The sequence below is a fragment of the Mus caroli genome, chromosome 14, assembly GCF_900094665.2.
Source record: "Mus caroli chromosome 14, CAROLI_EIJ_v1.1, whole genome shotgun sequence".
Classification (NCBI taxonomy): Eukaryota; Metazoa; Chordata; class Mammalia; order Rodentia; family Muridae; genus Mus; species Mus caroli.
In genome coordinates, this window is record NC_034583.1 from 1,675,636 (window position 1) to 1,703,580 (window position 27,945).

General features: G+C 42.2%; 1 protein-coding gene across 2 annotated transcripts in view; it reads right to left on the reverse strand.

The window, feature by feature from the left end:
• Positions 1-27,945, reverse strand: part of C14H3orf67 (chromosome 14 C3orf67 homolog) — a 243,624-nt gene that overhangs the window by 19,935 nt on the left and 195,744 nt on the right. For both annotated transcript variants that reach the window (XM_029468705.1, XM_021181991.2), the window contains one exon: positions 22,952-23,013. In XM_029468705.1, the coding sequence (XP_029324565.1) occupies positions 22,952-23,013 (62 nt within the window). The remainder of the gene's footprint in view (positions 1-22,951; positions 23,014-27,945) is intronic.

A 27,945-nucleotide genomic window follows, 5' to 3' on the forward strand; every position in this document is an offset into this window, starting at 1 on the left:
TCTCTCTCTCTCTCTCTCTCTCTCTCTCTCTCACACACACACACACACACACACACACACACAAACATATGAGCACAAGTTAGCTTATCATCTCTTTGCATATATGGTAACCACTGAGTAAATTCCTGTAAGCCAGGGCCTGGGAGCTGTAAGATACAATATTTTTGGTTTCTGCCCTGAGAGTGTCATGGTCTAATGGAGGAAGCATTCCATTGAACAGAAAAAGACTATGGAACAGAGTCTGTCCTGTCCTCATTGGCTGATCAGCTAATCTGTGAGTGTCCTTAAAGGGTCCCCTTGCAGTGAGGCTGCCTATAATCTTGCACACATTGGGTGCCTGCTTAGGGGGACACTTATTTAGTTACATCAAATTTGATACTATTGGTGTGCTCAGATGCCTACTACCATAAAGCTCTATGTAGAGGAGCTGATCTGATAAAATACTTCCCCTAGAATTCTGTCATGCCTTTGGCAGTCTGAAGCGACACCTATTACTTAGTGACATCCATTTGCTACCAATGCCTGTTTCTAACTCACTGAAAGAAAACTGGACTCTAAAAGTCTTCTCTGGTCAAAGAGACCAAGGTGGAAGACAGGTAAATGTCTCAGTTTTGTGGGAATTCAGTTTTTTGTTTTGTTTTGTTTTTTTAAACACTGGCCCACTCTTTTCTCTTCCTAAAGAAAGAAATTCTGCATCTTGGGTCTCCAGGAGGCGATGGTTCAAGTTTTTCTGGGAAGCATGGGGCAGTAAGTATATGAGCCAGCCACATGTCCCTCTTGCTTCCCCTGCCTGCTGTGCTGTGAAAATAAGCCAGGGGTTAAGTTTTAAAGGTGTTGATCTGGGTTCCAATGGGGCCTTGGGATGACAGACAGTGGGTAGTATGTGGCCTGTAGGCTGTGCCAGTGACCCCTAACTCAGGAAGGAAATGTGAAATGGAAAATTACTTGCAACATTTGAGTCCTTGTCATGGACTCTGTTCCCATCACCAAAGTCCAAGCAACTTGTCTTGCTTCATGCTCTCTGCAGCATGATCCCTCAGATCCTTAAGCATTCCCTGTAGGCTGCCAGCTCTACCCTGAGTTAGATGATGGCGGTAGCTCCACCAGCTCTAACTGTCACAAAGCAGACTGCTGCAGAACAGATACCCTGGGTCTACTTATCACATGACTACCAAAAGCCCAGAATGTGGCACGTGCCTCAGTTAAGTTGAGATACAGGATTTGTGCACACTGTGAGTTATCTTAGGTTCTTCAATGCACACACACACAATACGTAACAACATATCAGGTAATGACATTTCCATCCTTACAATGTTGGAGACTTGGTTTGCTTTAGCCATTTCACAATAGATTTTTTAAACTTACAGTAACTCTACTGTGCTGAAGAAGAGCAAAATGCAACTCCTTCACTTCATGATGGTGTCTCCTTCTGCTCCTTTCTCTCTACTCCTCCTTCCCATGTCTGCTATGCCATTCTACTTTCTACAAAACCGACTGACTTAATTCCCACAAATAGATGAGATCATGGTGAGTTTATCCTTCTGTGTCCATCCTATTTTGCTCAACCTGATGATCCAGATCTCACCCCCATGAATGCTACAGCGTTCCACTCGTTTCCCTTGCATGTGCATTTGTTTAAGCCAGGGTACAATACCGGTGTCATTCCTTGGGAACCAGCTATCTGTTTTTTGTGACATGTTTTTTTCACTGGCCAGGGACTCGACAAGGGCTAGACTTGCTGGCCACTGAGCCAGTTCCAGGGTCTGCTTGTCTCTGCCTCTCTGGCACTGGCATTGCAAGTGTGCAAGTGTGTAAGCCAGGGGAGAAAAGTGCTCAGAAGTCCTACTTAGCCCAAAAGACTAGGAAGTGTCAATAACCAACACAGAGCGCTATCCCATGCAGAGTAACAGTGGCACTCTTATCTTGGGGCTAACCAGCAGCTGTATAAGGATGTAAGGTCTGCTAAGCAGGAGGAAGTCATATCTGAAACCGTGAACCTAGGCAACTTATGGCTGGAGAGGAGCACTTACAGTGACCTTGTTCTAAATCAGTGTAATTTCTCACAGTATTCTACCTACTTATACTCACAGAGTCAGCCCTCACCCTTCATCAAGGAAGCTTCTATTTGGAACAGGTTGAGACTATTATAGAGATCCACAACTGGTCAAAAGTCAGAGAAGTAACGGTGGGATGCCCATTCCCAGTTGATACATTCACAGTGCAACCCCTACATCTATAGCTCAGGGACCACAGTGTGAGGGGGCAGAAAGACTGCAAGCGCCAGAGGGCCAGGACAGCTGCTGGATGACTGGGAAGCTGCACCCACATGCACAAACATGTCAACAACATGTTTGTCTAACGAGAATCTGCATTTCACAAGGCCCTACTGATAGACCTGCTACAGACAAAGGCTGCTGAGAGGAGGATCAGTTTTCTACAGGGGAAAACTCCCTGATAGGTTATCCAGTCCCAAGCAGTCAATTCTAAGCACATATAGATAAACGACAGTAAATGGACTCAATGTATTAACATAACATAGTAACAGTAATTAACGAAAAGGTCATTAATCCGAGATGGAGAGGCAGGGGTCACAGGAAGTGTTGAAGCTGGAAATGGTGTACATGGTACTCTCAATATTCTGAATAAAGGAGAAACTGAAGAATCATGTTCCTTTCATTTTTAGTTTCTAAGGAATCTCCATGCCGCTTTCCATAATGGCTGTACTAATTTACACTGCCAATAACAGCGGTGTATACTCATCATTGCCTGCATTCATTTTGTCTTTTTGATGTTAAGCTATTCTAACAAAGGGAGATTATCTCTTTGTGGATTTTGCCCTGCAATTCTTTGATATTTATTGAGACCGAGTAGTTTTTATTAGCATATATAGATATTGTACAAAATGATGGTTTCACGATGACGCTTTTTTACATGGATATCATGTGACTTATCTACTTTCACTCTCTTGTCTCACCTCTACCCTACAACCTCCCTTTCTCTTCTCAAACAGTTGCTCTTGTACTTTCTCATGTCATATACATACACATACATATATGTGTGTATGTATACAAATAAATACACATATATTTGCTTGCCTATCTATACACATTCTTCATATGAGAATAAAAATATGAGATATTTATTCTTGTGACTCTGGCTCATTTGCTTAAAATAATCTTTAAGTTCCAACCATTTTCCTTCATTGTTCATAATCTCATTGTTCTTCATGGCTGGATAAAGTTCCATTGTTTAATTATATAACATTTTACTCTTACATTCATTGGTGATGACCATTTAGGCTATTTCCACAAACCAGCTATTGTGACTAGTGCCGCAGCAAATGTGGCTCTCTGGGTCTGACTGTTGATTGCTGAGTTAAATTCCTTCAGGAATTCAAAATTACTCAGTCGTGTCACAACAGGATGTTCTGATAGGTCTACCTTAGTTTCTGGAAGAACCTCTGATTTTCATAATAGCCTTGCTAGTTTACATTTTATCCCACAATGCACTGGAGTCTCTGCTCTTCCATATCACAGCCAGTCAGAAGTGTGTGTGTGTGCGTGCCTCTGTGCATTCTTGGTAACAGCCATTCTGACTATGACAGTGAGATGGAATCACGATGTAGTTTTAACTTGCATTTGGGGTTGGGGATTTTTTACTGTAACTACCTATTGACCATTTGTGCTGTTTCTGAGGAGTCTTTAATTCACTTGGCCACCATTTATCCTTATTTAGGAGTGGGATTTTGCCGTCTTAAGGTTTGAGTTGCATGCGTAGTTTCTGGATACGTCCTGTCACTTCTCCCTTCAGAAGGCTACCTCTTCACTCTGTCCACTGCACAGAAGCTGTTTCATTTGACTCAGTCTCACTGTGTACTGCTCTTATTGCTTGGCCTCCTGATGGCCTTTTAGGAAGCTCTTGCCTATGACTGTATCTTGAAGTGTTTTGCTATTAGTTTCCAAGTTCTAGGTCTTACATTAAAGTGTTTGGTCCATGCTGGATTCTTCTTCTTCTTCTTTTTTTTTTTTTTTAAGTAAGTAGACAATAATTTTTTTTTACAATGACTATTTGGTGAGTCAGGTATGTATATCATGTATTCTGGTCGATTTCACTTCCTATACCTTCATACCCTCCTCCTTCTGATGACTCTCTTCTTCTTAACAACTCTCCCTTTGACTTTCATGGCTTTCTGTTGTTCTGTGTCCCACGAGTTTAATTAGGGTTGCTTCTATGTGCATGAGTTAGAGGTTATTTACTGGAGCTGGCTACAATACTGAAGAAAATGGTTTCCCCTACCCCCAGCAAAGACTAGCTACCAATAGGTCCTCAGGGAGGTTGGGCTCATGACAGAATTGACAGCATGGTAGACAGGGGCTTCCTGTCCTTTCCCTGCGTATGCATATCTTCTTCCCTAGCAGCATTTGTTGAAGAGACTATTTTTCTCATATTTTTTGGTGGATATTTTGAAATTCGGATGGGTGGGGCTATGTGGTTTATTTCCAGACGATAACTGTGTGGTTTACTTTCAGGGTCTCTGTCCTATTTCATTGATCAAGATGGAGCTTTGGTCTATGCACTCAGCCTTTACACCTCTTCTTTGCAAAGCACCCATTTCTGTAGGCTGTTTTCATCAGGCTGTTTTTCCTATTTTAGTTGTTTGAATTTCTTAGATCATGCATATATAAATCCCTTGGCAGATGAGTAGCAGGCAAATATTCTCCCGAATTCTGTTGGTTGCCTGATAATTCTGTGGATTACTTCCATTGCTGGGCACAGCTTTTTAAGGTGAAATGCAGGTAGCAGCCTGTATTGGCTTTTGTTGTCCTTGCTCTTAGAGTCCTATATAAAACACTGGTGCCTCTGTCAGTGTTTGGACTCCCTTGTACTCCTGGTCATCTCACAGTTTAAGGTTCAAAGCTTAGCAGCTTGGTGAGAGGGCCTACTTTCATTTTCCTGCAGATGGAAACACAACTTTGCCAGTATTACTTATTGAAATGGTTGTCTATTCTGGATTATATTCTTGGAACCTTTGTCAAATATCAGTTGGCCATATGAACATGGAATAATTTCTGGCTTATTCTGTGCCACTGTGTTATCCATCTGCTTCTATGCCATGATGACTTAGTTACTGTAGTTTTATTGCATATCTTGACATCAGGAATTGTGATGGCTCCCACATTGTTGTTGTTGTTTTTCTCCTCTTAGAAACACTTTGGTTAGTATGGCTGTCTTGTGTGGTTCCATGTGATTTTGAGGATACTTTTCTATTTCTATGAAATAGAGATTGACTTTTGATGGGAATCTTACTGAATCAATAGACTGCTTTGGGTAGTATGAAAATATTGACAATATTGATTCTTTTAATCCACAAGGATGACAAAATCCTTTCATTGTTTTAATATCACCTAGAGTTTATTTCATTAATAGTTTATCATTTTCAGTTCAGAGATCTACTGTTTTCATAAATTTTTTCCTAAATATTTGTTTTTATATGTAGCTATAATGAATATTTAAAATGCCCTTTCATCAAGTTCATTATGGTTTTCTAAAAATGCTACAGATTTTTGCATGCTGATTTTGTGTTCTGCATCTTCACTAAATTTGTGTATAAGTTCTAGAAACTTTTAAATGGAGTGCTGTCTAGAGACATATAACAAGTGTTCCTACAAACAGTAAGTTGTTCTCTTTTCTTCTAGTCTTTCCATGTCTTAGAACACCTTAAAACTGAGAGTACCAGGTTCCACCAAGTTCTTTATGCTCCAAGAAATCATAAAATTACTACTGTTTTTATGCTCATTCAAATGTAACTTTTATGTTTTCTGCAGAACAGAATATCATTCTAGCTTGATAGTATTATCTGTAGGGTAAAGGACACATTTTACATGGAAGATAGTTAAACCCTAGAATCACTTATCACAGCACTAGACATCATCACATATAACTAAGAAACATGAACTATCAACTTGAAACACCAGGAAAAGGGCTGACCCCTCACTATACTGTTTTTAGAAAAGCTATTTCATAACACATACTTTGATGTTTATTGATCTCCTAAGCATTAGAAATAAGACACAGCTCCTGCTCTTGAGGGATTCACTCATGGGAATAGTTTGAGAAGAGAGCCTAACCCAGGGAACAGCTGGGTGAGCAGATTAGGGAAGGTTTTATAGCAACAGCCATGAGACAGCTGCTCCTTAAGGATAAGAGTGAGGCAACATGGTAGAAAAATAGGTGGAAGAAGCGTCTAGAAGAAACAGTATGCAACACAATAGGAATGCAGTGCAACGAGAAGGCAGTGCAAGGGAGCCTGAAGCACTTGTGGCCATATGAAATTATTAACCGTGTGTGTGTGTGTGTGTGTGTGAGTATATTTATGTATGTATTTAATATGTGTGTGTGTGTATTATACTCAGTTGCTTAAAAAAGAGAATATGTGAGTGGCAAACTAAGTTATGAGGGCCCTACGGAATCAAGCAAAAGCTGTTAGCCTGGAAGAAGTGTAGATATCTTGCATTTTAGCAAGACCTCAGTGTAGATGCGCAGAGAATGGATTGGTGAGAAATTAGAGAGGGACCATGAAGATCAGTAGGACTTTATTGCTGTGCAACTGGGAATACATATGGGATTATTTAAATACTTAGGTGTAAGAAACATATGGAAAAAGCACAGAACTTCCCTCTTGACAACAGTAACTTTTTTACGGTGCCAAAATAGTTGCAGTTCAGTGGGGTCAGAATGTGACATGCCTGTTTGTAGATGCCAGCCTATCATCCTGACTCTTTTAGGTTGGAGCTTTCTGACTCTTTATGCCTTCCTAAAAGTAGGACATACATTTTCTCCACTAAAGATATTATCTATCTATCTATCTATCTATCTATCTATCTATCTATCTATCTATATCAGGAGAAGAAAACATTCTTTTCATCAAGATGGGGATCTGGTAGTAAGATCAATCTGGACAAGCCTCATGAAAAGAACTCTCATCTTCCAGTAGTTTCTCTCATACGCTTCCTTATCCTCTTCCTACAATTTCCTGCTTCCATACTAAGCCCCCTTTGCATTTCTTTTCCTATTGTGTTTCTATATGTAATCTGCTTCTGTTTAAGGGATGTGTAAACTTCAGGTCGAGTTTTCTTTGGCTCTCCATTTCCCTCTATGAGAGCCTCCATGTACATGCAAAACTTAAAATATTAGATCAAAGGGAATGTGCATGCTTTTCTCCTATTAATCCATCTTGAGTCAATATGACAAATAAGCCCTAGCCTGAGCACCAGAGCATGTAGCAGTCTTTTCTGCTCTGAACACTGTATAAAAATCTCCTGAGAAGATACCACATGTAATGGTTCTTCAGTGATCTTCAACGTCTCTGGCAGTGACAATTAGCCTTAAGGATGGATTTTATCTTATTTTTAGATGATTTTTGTGTGCTTCATTTGTTAAATTACATTTAAATAGATATTGAGTGTTCATGTGACCAACACTGTGTTGGACTCATAAGGATGCTGAGCACATTAAGATATAACCCCAGAAACTTACAGATATACAGTCAGAGGAAAAGACACGTCATGTTCTTCAATGCATGGGAAAATGTTTGATATGTACACAGAGAAATGCAAATTAAAATAATGATATTTCACTGATAGCTAGGCAAAAATTCTAAGGTCTTAAGAGACTAAGGGAGGGTGATGGGCTGAGAGTATGGGCCCATGCCTACAATAATGCTAGTACTGGAGAGGTGAAGGCAGAGGAGGAAGGGATTCACGATAATCTTCACTCATGTAATGAGTTCAGAGTCTGCCTGAGTCTGTCTGTCTGTCTGTCTGTCTGTCTCTCTCTTTAATAAAAAACCCTGTCACAAACAAATATGGGAACATATTTATATTTCTGGCAGGAATAAATCAGTGAATGGGTAAGCAATTAGGCAATATTTATCAAATTATCTTTTGTCAGTGGGCAGTGGTGGTGCACGCCTTTAATCCCAGCACTTGGGAGGCAGAGGCAGGCAGATTTCTGAGTTCAAGGCCAGCCTGATCTACAGAGTGAGTTCCAGGACAGCCAGGGCTATACAGAGAAACCCTGTCTCAAACAAACAAACAAACAAACAAACAAACAAATTATCTTTTGCCTGAAGGATTCTCTGGCTAGAAATTTACAGTGGCCTTCATAAGAAAAGTTCATGACCATGTTGGCTCTAGTTCCCTTGGCAATAACAAACATGTGGAAACCACCTAGATGTCCAGATCCAACGAAATGAGGAAGGGATTTCTAGAAGCTTGTGAAAAATAAGTCAATACAAATTCAGAAAGATGCTCAGGACCTACTAACTGAAAGTTCCCAGAGGAAGTGGTGCAGAGGCTAGGATGATCCCCAGCCACAAACAAAAGCACATAAGCTGTGTCTCCTAGTATGCACATAGGAAGTTTTTACATGCTAGGTGTCTAAGCCACTGTTACTCACCATTACACCTGACAGTAAAAACGAGGGGCGACACGTCTTTTTTCATTCTCTTCTTTTCTAATTTTAGCTGCACTTTGGTTTTGTAGTGTAGGCATTATTATTATTATTGTTATTGTTGTTGTTGTTTTGGTGCTGGGGACAGAATCAGGCTTTCCTCTTGCTACACAAGTACCCAACCACTCAGCTCCATGTACAGCCCTAGGCTCTTTCTATCTTAACATTAGCATCTCTCTATTTAGGCCCCTCCACCATGATGAGATCTGCAAGTCTTCTGAAGTCTCTAACAACATCCAGTGGCCGAGACTAAGGTGAGCAAGTGCTTGCTTGTTGGCACCAGGCTTTATAGACCCATCTACTGATGGGAAGGGACAGGAAAACAGGTTGCCTTTCTCACTGTCACCTCCTGCCACATAAGCCAAGGTTCTAGTGGCCTGCCCCACTTGATGGATGGACTCCAGAGATGAACACAGAGCATCTCAGGTCTTCTTCAATGCTGGCAATGTTCCGGGAAATGGTCAGGGCTGAATCTGCATGAATGACAGGTGCTTCAACTGGAGATATGACTAAAAAGTGGGTGGCCATGTAAAACCTCCTTCCTGAAACTGGAATCTGAGGAAAAGGATGCATGAGGCTACTACACTTGACACTTCAAAGAACAGAGGTTGGCAAAGAATGGTTAGAGCAGGAGAGTAAGAGAGACACTTCCCTGTAGAGGGCAGGCCATCCCAACAGCTTCCAGGGACACAGACTTTCTTCCCAAATTTGGGTTCAGCTGAGTACTATTAGACTTTAATTTGCCTTTCAAAAGGGTCCCCCCCTCCACTCTCTTTGCTTCTTCTCTTTCCTCTTTCCATTTCTTTAGTTGCTGAAGGATGAAAGGAAACCGAAAAGTCACCCTGGGAAGTGACTCACATCTTTACCTTGCAATGGAGAACTATTCAGGGTGAAAGTTCTGGAGGAAGTCAGTTTATCTCCTCAAAGCAGAAAAGCCCAATCAAGCATTGTCTGATTAATTAGAGACACTTGGAAAAAAAAAGTGCTATCAAGGCCCACAGCTGTAATCAATTTAATCAACATGCAAAGAGCCAATCTATGCTTTTCTTGATTAACAAAGCTGAATGTTAAACAGAGAAGAGTGACATTGTAGTGCCATTAGCTAAATCTGCAAACTGAGAATTTTCCCTAAATATTCAAAGTCAAGTAAGGGCAAAGCGAAAACTCTCCCATCCTGTCTCAAGCTACGAGCTCCATAGGCCTGGGTATTCCGTGGGGAGGGGAAAAAAAAAGAGGTACGGATGAGATGTGAACACAGCCTGCCCAGTGAGGACACACAGTGTCACAAGGTAGAATCTACCAGTGTGCAAGTATGAGTGGTGGCTTACTTGAAATTCCAGAAAGAGCTCCCAAGTGGAGCAGCTCCATGTAGCATCTTTACAAGCTTTTAAGGCAAGGGCATGTTGAATGCATTCTAACTCAGCCTTAAGAGCAGGAAACTGTAGCCTTTTCTAACCCAAGAAAATTAACCGTCCTAAAATTAGAATACAAATACAAATTCATATAAGCCTTCCTGTGAGATTTTAGCAGCCCTTAGAGAGTAGGCGGGGTTTAATTCAGTGCTGTAACTCAGCCCTGTGGGCTTCTGTAAAAGATAAGCACAGGTGTCAGTTCCCTCACTAAGCATGTTGGGTTCTCGGAAATGGCATTTGCATAGTGGTTTCCATTTCCTTTGGTAGGTTGGGCTATATACCTCTAGTTTCAATACTCAAATACAACAAGGGTATGTGGAAAAAAGGCTCTATCAGGTGGATGATAATTTGTCTCCCCACCCCCAACCCCACAGTGTTGACTGGCTGCACACAAAAATAAAGAGCCGAGAAAGCTGACAGGATATTCCGCTGACGAGATTAATTTTTCCCTGCAGTTGCAGAGTGTGTTAATTGTAACATTTCAGTTAATGAGAAATATTGTGATAGGATGCCGATGTGCGCGACAAATGGACTTTTAAACAGATATGAGGAGAAAATGCTATTTTCAAAAAACACTTGAGATGAAATGATCCTGTGGCAAGGGCTGGGCCATTCCTGCAAGCCCATTAGGCTTCTGAGGGAGGGGAATAGCTCTTTCCACTGGCCAGGCTGGTGGAGGCACTGCAGATATTCAGTGTTACCACAGCAGCTATTCAGCCTTCACGGGGTTCTCAACTCTGCAGAAAGCAACATGCAGAACTGTGAAACAGAGGGACAGACACTGCAGGATCACAGAGAGCACCCAGACTGCATCCCGCCCAGAACTGCACCGTGAACTGTGCATGGAAAGGTGCACAAGTAATAAATGCACAATTCAGGGACCGACCGCAATGCAAGCCAGGCAACGAGTCCCCTCTTGCTCTTTTTAGACATCATGCTCTTTTCCTCATGGCCACCAGATGGCGACGCTACACCTCAAAATGCAAGTTTGATCCCTGTACGAATGGAAACATCCCATATGTACTATCCAGAGTCTTTTCTAAATACTGTATTTGACAAATTCATCCATACTTTTGGGTGTACTTAGTATTCTGTCTTGTGAATATCGCACAGTTTATTTATCTTTTCTAGCATACAAAGCCAGTTCTCTCCAGCTTGAGGCCCTTATGCTGCTTGGGTCTGCAGATCAACTACAGTATACAAGGAGAAGGCGGAGCTTATTGACAGTGCAGGTGGAGCTCTGTCAGCAATGGGTGACACACTGAATAACTAGGAATAAAGGCTCGCAGAGCAACAGAACAGGGAGGATGAGCCCCAGGGGTTCCATGGGAAAGTTAGGAAGGACTTCTGACGTTAATGGGGGTACCTGTGTATACATAGCTAAATTAGCAGGAAATTCCCCTGGGCACTGGTGACTAATGGCAACTGTTTCAGGTGCTGCTTTAGATAAAGAAAAAGATCTTGTTTTGTAGCTCAACTGCTTTCACTTACACATCATCTTCATGGCAGTTCTAAGGGGTGGAATGGACATTCAATCTCTAGATGGGACTTGGATGAGCACCTCTCTGTGCCTTTTATTGGATATGTATGAAGAAGTGTTATCGCTGGATAAAAAGCCAGGATATGTTTAGCTTGTATGAAACAGTTTTCCAAAGCCGTTATATGAACGTATACCCCCGGGCAGTACATTGTAATTGTCGTCAGTGCCCTCCAGCAGTGCATTCACACCCCCTTGGGTGGGACATTCACACCCCTTTCCTGCAGGAGTTCATACCTTCTTGGCATATCTACATCCACTGTGGCATTTACATGCTATATTCACACCTACCCAGCAGTGTACTCACACCCGTTGACAGTGCACACACAACGTCCCAAGCAGGGTATTTATATATCCCTTGTCAGTCTTGGCCATTTTATCTTTCTTTTGGGTTGTCTCTATTTTCTTTCCTACTGATTTGTGTTTTGTTTATATATTGCGGGCTGTAACCCTTGTACTGCAAATATTCTATTTTGTGGTGTGTCTTTTACCTAAAGTAGTGTCCTTTAATAAATTCCCAATCTCTTCCTACCCTGAGGTTATGAATCTAGTCCTCAGTGCTGTCCTTGTAAAGTGTATAGTGTGGAGGGCGGGACAGCCATCAACCAATCAGCAAATCATGTAACTGTAGAACTGCTCAGAGGTTCATGTTGCAGGATGCTTGGTAGGTAGCACAGTGGCGCAAGGGTGTGAAGAAGCAAGGTGGACACAGTAAGATGGAAGGCATTGTGGGAGGAAAAGACACACACAGGCAGAGGGGATGGGCCAGCATGGCTTGCACACAAACCCCTACAAGGAAAACTGTATGAAATAAGGTTGTACCAGCAGAGAGGGGCCTGGCCACTCAGTCTTGCAGCCTGTATCCTGTGAGTGAAAGGTTTTAAAAAGGAGGAGTAGGCTCCAGTATGTGTTTACAAAGGTCACTCTAACTGCTTTGTGGGGAACAGGCTGTGGTTAAAGGCACCAGCGATGCATGGAGACTCCCCATTAATCTATAGCATCAGCCCAAGGGAAAGACAGTGAGTGGTCTAGATGACTAGATACTAAATGTAAGTCATTAGTGAGACAGGAAAACTACAAATGTGAATGGGATCCACCCCACATCACCAGACATAGTGCCTGGTGACGGTTAGCTGCAATCCAACTGGTTTGGATTACATCTAAATTGTCTTGTTCAGCTGAGAGGACAGCGACTGTGTAAGCCCAACAGTGTGCCAAGGGAGCTGGGCAGGACTATGGCAGGGCTGGAACGATCGGGGAGGACCATGTAAGAGACTGGAGAGTGGACAAAGTGACTCAGATGTGCTACTAAAGAAGGATGTGAGGAAGGCAAAGGCTCAACATACTGTTCTGGGGGAGAAGTTAGAGGAAGGCTCATGAAGTTTGGCATCAAGGTTTCTTGTTATCTTGTCTGATAATGAAGGAACTGCCTGAGGGTGTGCCAAGCCTGTTTCCTGGCACAGACAAGCAGAATTTGAAGAGACACTGGGTAAATCACCTCCTTAGCCTTACTGTGTTGCTTGGATGCCTCATTTTCTCTCTATCCCGCTTACTAGTGACACCCTATTATCACTGTTTGCAATCATGAAACTTTTCATATTACTAATGAAATTAATACTGCTAATGAAAATATTCATGAGAGGCCCTGTGTATTATCTCACAGAACCCTTGTAGCAAACCTGGAAAAAAAGTTACTACTTTTGGATAACTGAAGTATGCTTGGAAAGGCTGAGTAATTTCCCACAAACACAAACCCACACTTACTGCCAGACACTGTGCTATAACCATTATGCCACCTTTAAAACCCACTTGTTCTATGTGCCAGTGCCAAACAATAACTAAAGCCATTTTGTTACTAATTTTTTATTGGCTATAATGAGTAGGGTGGTTGGCAGCATGCCAAAGAAGGAGACCGTGTAAGTGCCAACCAAATACTCGCATGAAAACCTGAAGGGCTGAAGATATTGGGCAGACAGCATTATTAACTCCTGATGACAGAGACTAGGCAGGGGTGCCAGGACACAGCAACTGCCTCCACCTCAGAATCTCTTCTTTGGTTTGCTCTTCCATCGGTTCCTTTACTAATTCTAACTTGTGAGTGCTAATTTCAGAATAGGAAAAGTCCACAACCATGCTGAATCCTGGTAAGTCGCGCACACACACACACACACACACACACACACACACACACCTTAATTTGAACTGTCATCATCTAGGATTCAAGTGGTGGCTACTGGGGTTAATTATTTGGGAATTTCACATAATGCACCCTGATCACACTTCCTAGTTCTTCCAGGTCCATCCCCTACCTTTGTGACCTCTCCCCTCCAGAAGAAGAAGAAGAAGAAGGGGAAGGGGAAGGGGAAGAAGAAGAGGAAGAAGAAACACTAAGTGCATTTTGTGTTGTTTATTTACTCCCAATGGCCAGCTCTTCAAAGAAAGTGGAGTCCTTCCCCACTCCTCCCTGGCTAGAAGAGCTACACTTAAGTATTCCTATCACAATTTTTAAGAATTCTCTTCAATAGCTTCCCATCTAGACTGCTTAAATTTTTTTTGGGGGGGTGAAGTTGGGGGGAAACTAGATAGCAAATATTGTCACTTTTCAAGTGTCATTACATGCAATTACATAAAGCCAGCACTGGCAAACCAAGAGAAGAGCACATGAAAGAAGCCCCGCTGCACTTGCATCAGGCAGGCATGCTCAGATGGTTTTGGTGGTGCAAGCCCGTCCCCGTCACGTTAGGTACATGTGTGCTGTTCACATCTCACATCTGTTCATATAAAATATAAATCTGTTAATTTATTTTCCTGGTGAATATCTGCAATGATACAAAATAAAAGTGGTTGATTTCATTGCTATGATAGACTGACCCCGTTTCATCCCATGGGAAAACAGGAGGCTTATTCATAGATATTCTTCAATCGCCATAAGAAGTTAAAAAACGATAATGAAAGCCAACGAGGACAGGTGAGTATGTCACTAAACATGGCTGGTAGGAGACAGGTGGTGGCTTTTTGTGTGTGTGTGTTTGATTGAAATGCCTCAAGACCCACAGGAGGCTTTGGCATACTTAAAACACAATTAAAATTAGGCTTGGAAGGAGACGCAGGCGCTGTGGAGAGATGTTGGAGGGAAGCCATGCACACGGCAGCTTGGGAAAGGCCAGGTGTGCTTGTTGCGAGGGCGCTGCTGTGACATCTTAGAGGGCACTTTTTCCTAATCTAGAAGCTGCTAATTTTAATAGAGAATAGCCTGAGGCATTTTAAGGTCAAACTAGAAATGTGTTGATGATTTAAAAATGCAAGCCAAGTGTGTTATTATATTACAGCCGCAGTGTTATTGTAGTTTAAGAATATCACTAAATCAGCACAAACCCACACGTATCATTTCCTACACACTTTTCACCAAGCTGCCTTCTGCCTGTGAGTAATCAGCTAATCTGCTCCTCGCCTCGCAATCCCTCCAAGTGACAGATCCGTTCCTCCCTATTACAGAAGGTCTTCATTTACTGTGTGCCTCGCCCACAGCACTTTCTGGCTCGGGCTTGAATCTGGAAACTCACTCTCGGAATGTAGACTGTCATGTCACGTCAGGATGCAGAATGCAGCTGTCCTCCTTTGTCTCCCACGTCCGCCATTAGTCCAGGAGGCAAACACCAGAGCCTTTTCTGGGCTCCGACTATGCACTAATTGTATTTGCAGAATGAAGGCAGTTTCTGTTTTCAGTAAGAGTGTTGTTAAAGAGTCTATGGTGAGGGCAAGTTGTGAAAAACAAGGTAAGTGTACTCTTTGCCAAAACACTGACTACACCTCTGTGGAAATTTCTTTTAATTCTAGTGGCCAACAAGTAGTTTCAACAGTTGTGAGAAGAAAAGCATCATCTATAGTTGAGAAATGAATCCCAAGTACACGAGGAAGCATTGTTAGCCGAATGTGCATCTGCCACACACGTAAACTGAAAAACACAAGGCCGTGGGAGAGTCTAGCTTTTAATTGTGTTCAGTAAGTAATGATAAAGCCACCTGCAGTTTGCCATTTCGCTTCACTTGCTACTGAGCCATGTATCCTTGTGACAATCCAGCAGTTCTGACTATTAACTCAAAAATCAAGAGCAAAGAAGTTATTCATAGCAAAATATGAGAACGTTTTCCTTATAAGTCTGTTTACGAATGGTTCTTTCCCTATGACTATACATACCCAACGCCCAATAGTGTTTTCTTGTCCTGAGCACCACACTGCATCTGACTCGCCTTAATGGATAACAAGGGATAGAAAGCCTTTTAAAAATCAATGGGCAAGAAAGAGTCAATATAACAATAATGTTTGTGTTTGTTCAGTCAAATGAGCTAAGAGTTGTTTGCCTTTTCACCTCGGAGTCATTTGAAACAGGCCAAACATTTGACTCACATGGGGTTTATTATATTGAATGGGATTTTATGTGTAATGAACATCACAATATAAAGCTATAAGTGACAATAAACATAATATATTGCTAAAATGAGAAATCATGTTTTAACTTCAATCAATTTAAAAACATAATGTTTTTCATTAAGAGAAATGAAAAGAAATGCAGGAAAGAAACTGGCAATGTCGAACGGAAGTGGAGTCTGTGCATGAGCACCAGTTTTGTAAGGCTGCAGGTCTTCTCTGTGCAGCCCCACCCCTCAGTGGCCTTCATATCGCATGCAGGACCCACAGAGTGGAACTGCCCCCCTGGAAAGGGCAAGTTCATGGAGGGCAAGCGCAGCTCACGGCATAAGGGCTTCAGAAACACCAAGCGCCACTGAAGCTAAGGCTGAATTGCCCAGGCTGTTGGGGTTCTTATTTAAATAACAAGGAAGCTCTGCATTGGATTACAAAATGAACGATGAGTTAGTGGGTTTAGAGACATGACTGGCTGTGGACACTTGACAATAATTATGGTCTTCCATTTCTTAGCGTATGTGCCATTCTCTGAGATCTTGACCTGCATTCTCTCCTGTCCTGCCCCCTCATCTCTAGCAGAACAAAGATGCTATCAACTAGAATTACTACTTATGCTTGCTAAAGGATTTTATTAGTCTAAAAAAAAAACCATAATCTTTTAATTAAAAGTTGAAACTATACAATTGTTAGAATGGTAAACAATTGCTTTGGTAATTACCATCTTTCCATTGGACTGTGGACCACAGGCATGTGAGTTCCCTATCCAGATGAATAGCAGTGACTAGGGAGGCCCGAGGGACCACACACTGCTAGCTAGAGATGCCCAGCCTCTTCAGGCATTTGTCATTTCAGACATAGGGGCTTTGGGTGGGTCGGGGAGAAGATGCACTCTACTGTTGTGAAGGGCTTCATCAGTTTGCAACTCTGGGAAACAAGGCAGTAACTAAAATACTGGTTATGTTTCCAAGACTTAATCTACAGTGTGGAGAAACCAGAAGACTTGGGCTGAGTAATGTGGTGAGTGCTAGAAGCCTCAGAGAGAGCTAATCGCAGACAAAGGTAGTGAAGAACAGGGTTACCCAGCTCAGAGCCAGGTCCCAGAATAAACAGAGAAGAAAGCAAAGACAAAGTCATCTTGGGTAGGTGGGCAAGGGTACCCAGGTTGCCAGTCATTTATTGCAATGGCCTGGGATCTGAGCAAACTTGCTGTGGAGAAGAATCATGAGATCCAGGATTGAAAGTGGGTTGGACAGGTCAGCAAGAGTCCAAGGCAGTGGAGGAAGATGTGACGGGCAGGTGGCCATGAGTGGTCTGTTCTTCATCCACAAGGTTCTGCAGATAAATTACTGAGTCTCCTACAGCCTGGGGGAAGAGGGGGCTCTCGGAGTTGGGTGGGTTGTTGTCCTGGGTTGTGAGTGGCTGGAGGTGAAAAGCAGGAAGGTTCTTAAGGGATTTGGTTTGTTTCTGGGAATCTTCTCCCTGGGGCTTTCTCTGAGGCAGCACAGAGGCAAGAAAAGCCATTCTGAAATCTGGCTTTGGCTGGAGATTGGACAGAGAAGGGCTCAGCTGTCTTAAGTCTGTTCTCACAGTAGAGCAGTGCTCTCTTCATGAAATCTCTTCATGAAAATGGTGGTGTGGGGAGGAAGAAGGAAGATGCTTGAATCAAACATGCCATCCTACAGGCTCAGGTTTTTACCCCTTTCTCTTACACACAATATATGTGCATTTAGATCTATATACATAGACACAACTGTGCACCGTGCACCTTTAAAACAATCCTCTATTTGCTTATCTAGGCCAGTGAGGGTTATGCGCACCATCTTCAGCAGGGCTAACCCAAGTACATGGTTAGCAAGTGGCACTGACTTCATAAAATGGATATGAGCGACCAGCTGAGACCAACAGACCTTTTCCAATAAGCACACAAAAGAACATATTAACATTCAGGATACACAGTTTCCTTTCCCATTGTATCCTGGGTACCAGTTGTCTCTCCTCCTCTTTCCCTTGGTCCCTCAACTCAAAGGCCAATGGAGAGCCTATCCTTAGCCAGACAACAATACAGGCAAGATGGAGAAACAGATAAGAAACAGAAAGTGTGTTAGTCGGCTTTCCATCACTGTAACAAATATCTAAGCTAAAACCAGGAAGGGTTCATTTGACTCACAGAGACAGTTTCAGTTATTGTTTATCAGCTTTGTTACTCTGGACCAGTATCTCACAGTGGGGGGACATGCAGAAGTCTGCCCACTCTATGCCAAACAGGAGGTACATGTATGCGCACACATACATACACACACATACATACACACACACACACACACACACACACACACACACACACACACGAAAGGCAGAGAGAGAGAGAGAGAGAGAGAGAGAGAGAGAGAGAGAGAGAGAGAGAGAGAAGAGCAAGTAAGGGTGAGGAAGAGGAGGAGAGGGAGGAGGGGGGAGGGAGCAGGTCAAGTCTCAACACTGCCTGCCTTTAAAGGGCCCCACTAGGGCCCCACCTCCCAAGCTTTCACTCCCCCTCAATGGCACCAAGATTAGACAAAGGCCTTCAACACATGAGCAGTGGAGCTGTAAATATGGAGAATTGGAGCCTCAGACAACCATGAATCTGTGGTGAAGAATACCAAAATCAAGAGGTACACATATCTTTTCCCATCAAGAGAGAGCAAGAAAAATGAATGATAAGAGCAATCTGTGCCTCTGTATATGCAGATCAAAACATAATGCAAACCCAGGCAGCAGGAAGAATACTAAGAACGTAAGAGGAATGAGATGCTTGTTTAGAAAGGAAAGTCTCTGTCCTGTTTAAGACGATCCACATTTAGCAAGGTGAAGAGGAGCCCCAGTACAAGCTCCATGGATTTATTTGTACATTGTCTTTGTGTGTGTGTGTGTGTGTGTGTGTGCGCGCGCGTGCGCGCCAGAGGAAAAGAGGCTTAAGTAGTAGAAGTGGGGAGGGGAGGATATTAGGCAGAATCCTGACAAACGGAGAGAGAGAAATGAAGGAGGCTAAGTAGCCTGTGCACTCTATGATGACAGACCAGCTTGCTTCCACCAGGCAGGCTGAGCCAGCAGGAACTGAGGTCATTGGTTATTAATCTTTTGTCAGAGTCTTCAGGGCTTTATCAGATAATGACAGTTATAAGTATACCACACAAAAATGTGGCAGAGTGGCAAAGGATTTAGACCCTAACATAATCTGCAAATGACATTTAAAGAAAACAACAACAACAACAACAACAACAACAACAACACCCAACCAAAATTCCCAACTGAAACCTACAGATAAACAACAAAGCAAACACTTTAGAAAGCCGTGGTTGGGGACTCTAGAACTGTTTTCGATATTGTTTATTTCCACAAACATTTAGAACCTTAAGAAGTCTTTGAATCTATTCCTTCCTCTCCCTAAATGTGCAATGTAAAATAGCTGTAAAATAGCAGCTAGCATCACTATTCCATAGACAGTCTACTCTATCCACATGAACACACAACTAGAACGCAATCACAGCTTATTTCATAAAATTCATTCCTGAGCAAAAGTACCCTCTACTGTTCTGAGGAGTCTACATAAACATATAAATAGCTGTGCCTAAGGGACGGTTCTAAACCCGCAAGCCCATAGATGTTATTTTGAAATAAATGACCTGAGGCTGCAAACAGCGTCCATTTTGCTCTGTTTGGCAGCATGCAAGTTTACATGCTAGAAAACATTTCTCAACATGAATGAACTGTGAAATTGTTTCCTCCTGCTCCACACTCCTCTAAATTGTATTAGATTATGTTAGCCATTTCTACACCTTGTAAAAGCTGTCAGTGCCCCACGAGGTAGCATCAGTAGATGGGGAGGGAAGGGCCCTAGCATCTGAGAGGCTGCCTAAATATCAGTTGGTGCATTAGGAAAAAATAATGGGAAACACCACCCCCTGCCTAAGGATACATGGGAAAATGGCTCTGCTGCAAATCGAGACACACCGGGGTATATGATGAGGTGAACCATATACATTTCGATTCCTAGACTGTAATCTTCCTAGGAAAACGATTACCATTGCATCCTACCTCGATCCAGTGTCAAGCACTGCCCTGAGAGCGCAAGCGAATGCTTTCACTGTGAGGAAAACAAGCTATGAATATATTCAGTGTTTTAGCTATTTCCAACCTGAAGCCAGCTTTCCATCACCTGAATTTGCTTGCTTTGTTAGTTGTATATTATCTCTGATATTAATCTACACACACAAAATAAAGAGGCCAATTATGTTTCAGAAGTGAAAAATCTGTCTAGAACAAAATGTAAATGAAAGACCCCAAGGATGCTGAACCCCAAAGTTCCATTAATGAACTTAATTGAAAGTTGACTAAATCTGTACATATGTGCACATGAGGATATGCAGTTTAAAAGTCTTAGGTTCTGAGATGCCTGGAGTAGTTGCAGCATTTCACTGAACTTAATGTGGTCACTTGTCACAGGGCCAAATCTTTGCTGTGACTGTACCCATGATAACACCACCTTTTACCCACTGCTCAGGCTCTACCGGACAGCTCCCATCTAGGACTCAGGTTAGTGTTCATTTACCCATGAGACTCAGCTTCTCATATCTCTTTTCATATTAACTATCTGTCCCCCTAACTGTATATATTTTGAGATATAAAGTATAGGGTATGATTTATAAGAAACAGAATAAATATAAATCTGAAGCAGAATGCTAGCCTTTGATTGGAATTCCATCACATATATCACATGAGTCATGTGGAAGTCACAGAGTCCAATGGTTGGACCTGGCGGCATTGACTCCAATTGTCTTCTTTTACTCATGAGAGCATTTGTTTATTATATGACATCTAGGAAGAGTGAAGACCTGCCCTGCTAATTTACCAATTAGCAGATGAATGATGATGAAATGCGGGTCCCTTTCTTCGTCTTCTGAAGTCAAGCTTCACTTTCTAGCATACCGTACTGCCATTCTCACTTGTTCAAACGACAAGTTCTCCAGTTAGTATAATTAGGATTAAAGTCGGGTTTCTAGTTTTTTTTTTACATACAGAAAAGAAACTTATGCAAGTTTGCAAATGGCATCTTTTCCTTCCTTGCTTCCTTCCTTCCTGTGTATCTGTCTGTCCATCCATTTGTCCCCCACCCATCTATCTATCCATCATCTATCCATTATATCTCTCTCTCCTTCTCTCCTCTCTCTCTCTCATCTCTGATCTCTGTATCCATCCATCCATCTACCTATCTACCTAACTACCTATGTGAAATGCCTTTTTATATACACTGAAATTTTAATTTCAATTTTAAACTTATTATTTGTGACAGTGACAAGCCTTCAAGTTGTGTATGGACCAGGAACACAATGATGAGTGTTAATCTCATGTCATAAATGCTTTCAGCTCTAATAAAAGTCCTCTAAGCCATGTAGATGGTCTCCCAGGAGCCTTGTTAGTCCTTTCCCATGGCTTAGCTCACTATTCATTGCAAATTTGACCAGAAATTGGATTCTTGGTCCAATCTAAGCCAATCACCTTGAAAGTAGAAATTGAGATTCAGAAATGGTTTGTTAGCCTCCATATGCAGATTGAACTATAATATATAATCTCAGGCACCATTGGACAGCCATATTTGGGATGAGAAGTAGAGAGAGAGAGAGCTAGTGATCAGAGAGAAGAATGGGCAGAAGGGAGGATGGAAGCAGACACTGCGAAGGGACCCTGCCTGGATGCCCACTGGCTTTTTAGTTCTCAGATCGTCCTGAGTTGACTGCCCCATTCTGGTATGTAGCACGGTATTCTAACTGAGCAAATCTCTTCTGCTGCTTTCTCTCCCTTACCAGCCCTCTCAACACTGCAGAGTTGTCTTTGCATCAGGTCACAGCAGTCAGAACTCAAACACGATGGAACAAAGTGCACTCTGGAGCCAGAGCATTGGTCGCCTTGATGTCAGTCTACTGCGCAGGGCAACTCACAGAGGTGCATTCCTGTAACTATGACTGTTAGAAGCACTTACAGACCGTAATGTAGCGATGATTTATCAGAATAAACTAGCTTCTATAAATATGTATAAGAAGGCAGAAGTATTACAATACTATATGCATTTTTTTGGAGGCACGATCGTACTCCGTAGCCCATGCTAGTCTGGAACTTGCCATGTAGTTCAGACTACATGCCCTCTGACTTGTAGCAATCTGCCTATCCTAGCCTCCTGTGGACTGGTGAGTAGATGTATTTAAAAATATCATTCAGATTTGTTTATTCCTGATCTACCTAAAATTATGTTAACAAGTGATCCAGATGACAATAATATTTTTAATGTATCAAGATATTTTGAGATTACAAAATTACAAGTTTATAAAAAAGTGAATTGTCATTTGAACTTTCATAAGGTATCTTGTTACATTTTAAGGAATATAAAACACTCATATTCAAGGCATTGGCGACCTATTAAAATGGCATGTTTATGAAAATCATAAGTTACTGCTCAAAAAGAGCTTGCCATGTGCTAGCAACTGTGCTAAGAATTTTTCATGTATTTGTCCTTTTGAATTTCCTCAAAACAACATCAAGTAATTATTATGCCTGAGTGTCCTTGTGGTAGATGGCTTGTTCAAAACCCTGCAGCCAAGTAGCTGAACATGGGTGGATTGTTCCTGCTACTATACAGTTTGGATAAGCAAACTGGATGAAGTAAAACTCCAAAAGAAATGAACTCTGGTTGGACACTGACACAGGCAGATGAACCTCTGTGAGTTCAAAGCCAGCCTGATCCATACAGAAAGTTTCAGGACAGCTGTTACATGGTAAGACTTTTGTTTCGAAAGTGAATCAAACCAAGCAGTCCCCCAAACAAAGAAACCACAGGATAACCACCACCACCATCAACAACATAAGGACTCTCTCTGGGAGGGAGGTGCCTGGGGAGGGGCTTGGCAAATACATTTCATGTAACCGAGAATAACCCTCTAAGTCAAAGACTTTAAATTAAAACCATGTAGCTATGATTATACATAAATATACCAGTAACACGGAAATTAGAACCATGTCGGTTTCTGGCGCCTCTTACCGAGGGTTAGATGGAGAAGGTGGATTCATTTCTTTCTGATAGTGACGGCCCTGGTTCACAGGCTGAAAGAAACAGAACATCTGTGAGGCAGAAACCAATCAGCTCGGTAACCTTTGTGCACACCTTCCCATGGATCCTCATTTCTGATATCTTGATAGCAACCGTTCTCATTTGTTGATCTCTTATTTTTGATATTTCATCTACAGGAAAGAGCTGGGTCCTCTTCACAGCATAGGCAAAGGCTCTGAGAGACCCAGCAAATCATGGGTGATCTAACCCATGAGACCCAGGCCACTTTAATCACTAGCGATAAGGCTCACCAGCATCTGTGATGTAAACATAAACAGAGGCCTCACGTTAGAGCTCTCCTCGTGGAGTCTTTATGCTGTTGCTGTTTCCAGAGACAGCAAAAGATAACCAGACCTCCTGTTGGAAGCAGTGGACTGGCAATAACTAGAGACACAGCAAAACATATTTATGTTTCAATGCCAGTAAGTTTTCGAGGATTACTTCCAGTGCCATTAACTTGGATTATTCATATAAATCTTAGATCCTCCAAATATATAAGACAACTGTGAACATTGATCAAAATGAGCTGACAAAGTGGGGCTAATAGAAATGGGAACTCTCAACACCCCCCACAATAAACCTTTCATCATTACTTGAAACACAACTAAAGAAACAAACAAACAAACAAACAAACCAAAAAACCAAAAGACAGAAAAATAAACTAATTCTAATAATAAAATTTGATTTCTTTTCCTCTTTGGGAAGAAAGTTTGTTGTAGCTAATACCAATTCCATTTGAGGATAATTCTAAATATTTTCCTTATGTGGCTAACAAAGATAAAATTCTAACATGGAAACCACTTTATTTTGGACTTCATATTTTACCACACATTGGAACTTGGCATGTATTTGTGAATTGCATATAGAACTCCTCCTCCCAGAGGGGCTGTTAAGGCCTCCTTACCCCAGTGAATATATGTGGTCCCTCAGAGCAGACCCAAGCCAAGGTCAACAGTGGTGGTGTGGTGTGGTGTGGTGTGGTGTGGTGTGGTGTGGTGTGGTGTGGTGTGGTGTGGTGTGGCTGTGGTGGTTGTACATACAGAGCCTACCTTCTTCATTCCCCACATAGTCTTTATTTTAAGGGTCCTAAAATGTTAATACCACAGGTGGTGGGGCTGCTTGTAAGAGTAACCTCTTACACGTGCTCTTTTGACATGTGCCCATCACCTGTGTGAGACTCACGCCACTTAGCCTAGCTCCCGGGGATGCACCATGCATTTCAGTGCTCTCAGATACTTGGTGACTGAATAACATCACCATCTCAGTAATCAGAAATAACAGCTGGGAGAACAGTGGAAAGGAGATATGCCATAAGGCATAACTCATCTCACCAGAGAAATCAAACTTTCAGCAATTTGCAAGTGAAATCTAGTTAACAATTTAGACTTTATTACTTCATAGCCAGAGTTGTTTCTCTGGATCAGCTCTCACTGGTATAGGAAATTATTCCCGATAATGGAGTCATTGGCATTCACTCAGTCCTTCTGCAGCCCCACGGCCTCCGCTGAATGGACTTCTGCTTATTTATTTCCACAGGCATTTCCAGAGCTTTCTGGGTATCACAGTTCTGATATTTAAGCAAATGTCCACCCCGAACCTTACAAGCATTAGTTCCACGTACACTTCTTTCAAGCCCTTATTCCAGACTCTGTCGTTCCGTCTTGGAAAGTGCCCACTGTTCTGGCAACGCGGCTCTCTGCATTCTTTGGCACACTTGTTCCTCTCCCTCTTTGGTCATGTTTACATAACGTAAAACAGACGCAGTGACACAATGGGGAAGAAAGGCACAGCCAGTAATGACTCACAGGTGTTTGAAAGCATTCAACAGCAAATGGAGAAATAAGATTTAATAAAGGTGACAGGATCGACTGGAAATACACCGGGAGAACTTAGCCAGGCCTTCTGATTAGCCTCTTCCCCGTGTTCCTTCACCTTGAGAGATAAGGGTGTTCCTTTCCTCTGGGTGCAGGGAGGGTCAGGGAGGATGTTGAGACCTGGCTCAGGGGCAGACCACAAACTCTTTCCTCAGTTGTCTGAGCTATGTAAGAGGTAAAGAGCAAGGGCAGGAATGTGCCACCTTGTCCCTGCTTCTGCTCCTCAACGCAAGATACCACGTGTGGGGTAGCATGTCTTCAGCCCCACAAAGTTCACTGGATGACATTTCACTTCAGACAGCCATGGATCTAGGGTGGGTGGTGAAGGAGACATTTTCCCTTTACTGTGTTTCTATATATACATATCAGCAAATTTGTTTTTAGGCAGGTAACATCCTGTGATGGTATCTGTGATAGACAAATAAAAATCAAGGTTTGATTTGAGAATTTGGCCTTATCTATAGAACATTGTAAGTAGATGCAGAAGACCATTACTGATGCCTAGAGGTAGGTACAGCAATGGCAGCCGCTTACTAGTGCCTACAAATAGCCACAATAGCCACAGCAGTGACTTATATTTACTGCACAGTTATTTCATGCTAATTCTTGAGAGAGATTATCTCATGTGAGCCCCACAGCAAGCCGGTGAACTATATATAATTAACTCCATTTATTAGAAGAGGACATTCAGCTACTAGTATTAACCCCAGATCATGCCTGCCAGGAAATAGTACAGCCGGAATTTGTTCCCATTCAGGGAGACTTCATCTCAACACCAGTTTGTTTGTATTGTTGCGTGCAGCTTGGGAATTCATGCAGAATGTGGACTGCAGTGTTTCTGAATAACAGCCTGGCAGGATCCATTCAGTGTACGGCACGGAAAAAAGAAGCAGGCCCAAGATACATTTGTCTGAAGTATGTGAGGCTGTACCATTTCTATAAATTAAATTTACTTGATTTGACCCTCACAGCATGTCACTATATATTTAAAATTAATGACAGTAAGTTTTAAAGCACACTGATAAACATGAGCCTGTCTTAGTTAAGATATAACAGGCAGATATAACACACTCTGAGAATAAGGACCATTCATATTGTGAGGTAACTTTCGTGGTTGGGTAGCCACAGAACAGCTCACACATATCCATATTTTCTCCTGACAGCACAGAAATTACTGTGATTCTAATATCAGGTTTTTCTTTTTTTTGTTTTGCATCATTTCTAGGTTTCATCTGATTTTATCTACAGCGTAGCACACTCAACCCCCTACCTTCTTAGTTTACCTGGATACAAAACAAGACCAGCATATCCCAAAAGAGCTGAGGAACTAATGAGTCTGTAGATTAGAAGAAATGAAGTCCTATTAGCTACGAAACACCTACCATGCCAGTTTTGTATGCACAGCAGCCTGGACTCATGCAAAACACAGAAAAGCTCCTGGCAAATACAGGAGATGCAGCCTGGCAAAGGAGGGCTCTGTCCTTTTGGTGGCGCTGTTGCTATGCCCTAGTACCAGGAAGCTGTGCTCATAAAATTAACCGCCACCCAGAAGTTTTGATTTCCTATGATCAATTTGCTGGAAATGTTGAGAGGTAAGGGAGAGCAGGGAAGGCTAAATAAAAGAACAAGAGATAAGATAATCCTGCTATGTTGAGAGGTACAGACAATATTTTTATGTTATTATGTAAAATCTATTGAAAATGGCAATAATATCGCAAGGTTAATCAAGGCCATAAATAACTTGTCTGAGAACCTCAGCATATGCTTGGGATTTTATTAAGTGAATTTTGCCTCATTTTTCTCCAAATATTATGCTCTGCAATATGCCACATTGATGGATGCCTAAGATGAGCATTTAAACCCCCTTGCTCACTTTTTCCAAGCTGGAAAGGCTTATATCCTTGATATTAGGTTATGGTGTGGGGATTTCTAATTCGAAGAAATGAGAGCTTTGAGGCATCTACTCGGAGAACAGCATGCACATTAGGTGCGCTTGTCTTGACTTGAGGGTCACGAAGGGGCAGAAATAATTGAAGTAGTAAAAAAAATGGGGGTGGATGGGTGAGGACCACCAAAGTTGGTTAGCCAAGCTCTGTGGGGGGCATTGGGATACCAGTGTGTAAGCTTAACCAGATAAGTACAAGCACTTCGTTGCTTGTAGAGCCTCAGTACAAGTGCACAGCACCAGTCCATGTGCATGGCCTTAGGACGCCTGCAGAGCTCCAGTAGCCAGGAAAAGGGGAAAAGGGGAAATGCTCAGGAAAATGTGAAGAAATTCCCCTGGGGCAGCAGGGTCCTATCCTGGCAACTTGGCTCATTTGCTGGGATAAGACAACATGAAAAGGCCCTTTGGTGAATTCATTTACAGGTAAATGACCGACATAGGATTTAGGGCCAGAGCAGCTGTATAGTCTTTTGGTGATCATATGAAACTATATCTGTGTTGGTGTGTGTGTTCGTGTGTGTGTGTGTGTGTGTGTGTGTGTGCGCGCGCGCGCGCGGGGTGTACGCGCCCTTGCCACACACCCACCATGAATGGAACATTTTCCTGTTATTGCCAATTAAAATTAGAAACACGTTTACTTAAAAATTCCTTGTAACTAAGTCTTACATCTCTTCCCTAGGCTTCCTAGAACCCAGTTTCGGAACAAATCTCACGAGGGCCACTCTTTCCAGAATGTCTCTAAAATCGATTGCTTGTAGCCTGGTTTCCACAGAAGTTGTAAAGTATTGTTTTAATTGAATTTGGGTCTAAGTTAGAAACTTTGAAAAATTTGTCTGTCAAAGGCCAATGGATTTCTTGGTAGGCTTGATTCATTTAGCGTAAGAAGGCTACAAAAGCCAATTTGTGAAGAGAAATATGGTTACATTTAATTACACTTTTAAATGACTAATTTATTACATCTAAACACCCTTTAAACAGTACATGCTGCTCAGGACTGTACTGATGCTAGGGAATCAGAGCTTGTGGCAAACACAGCAATAGCTTTGGCTGCACATGTCACCATATTCTGTGTGTGCTCTCTAGCTCCACAATGCAGCATTTGTGAC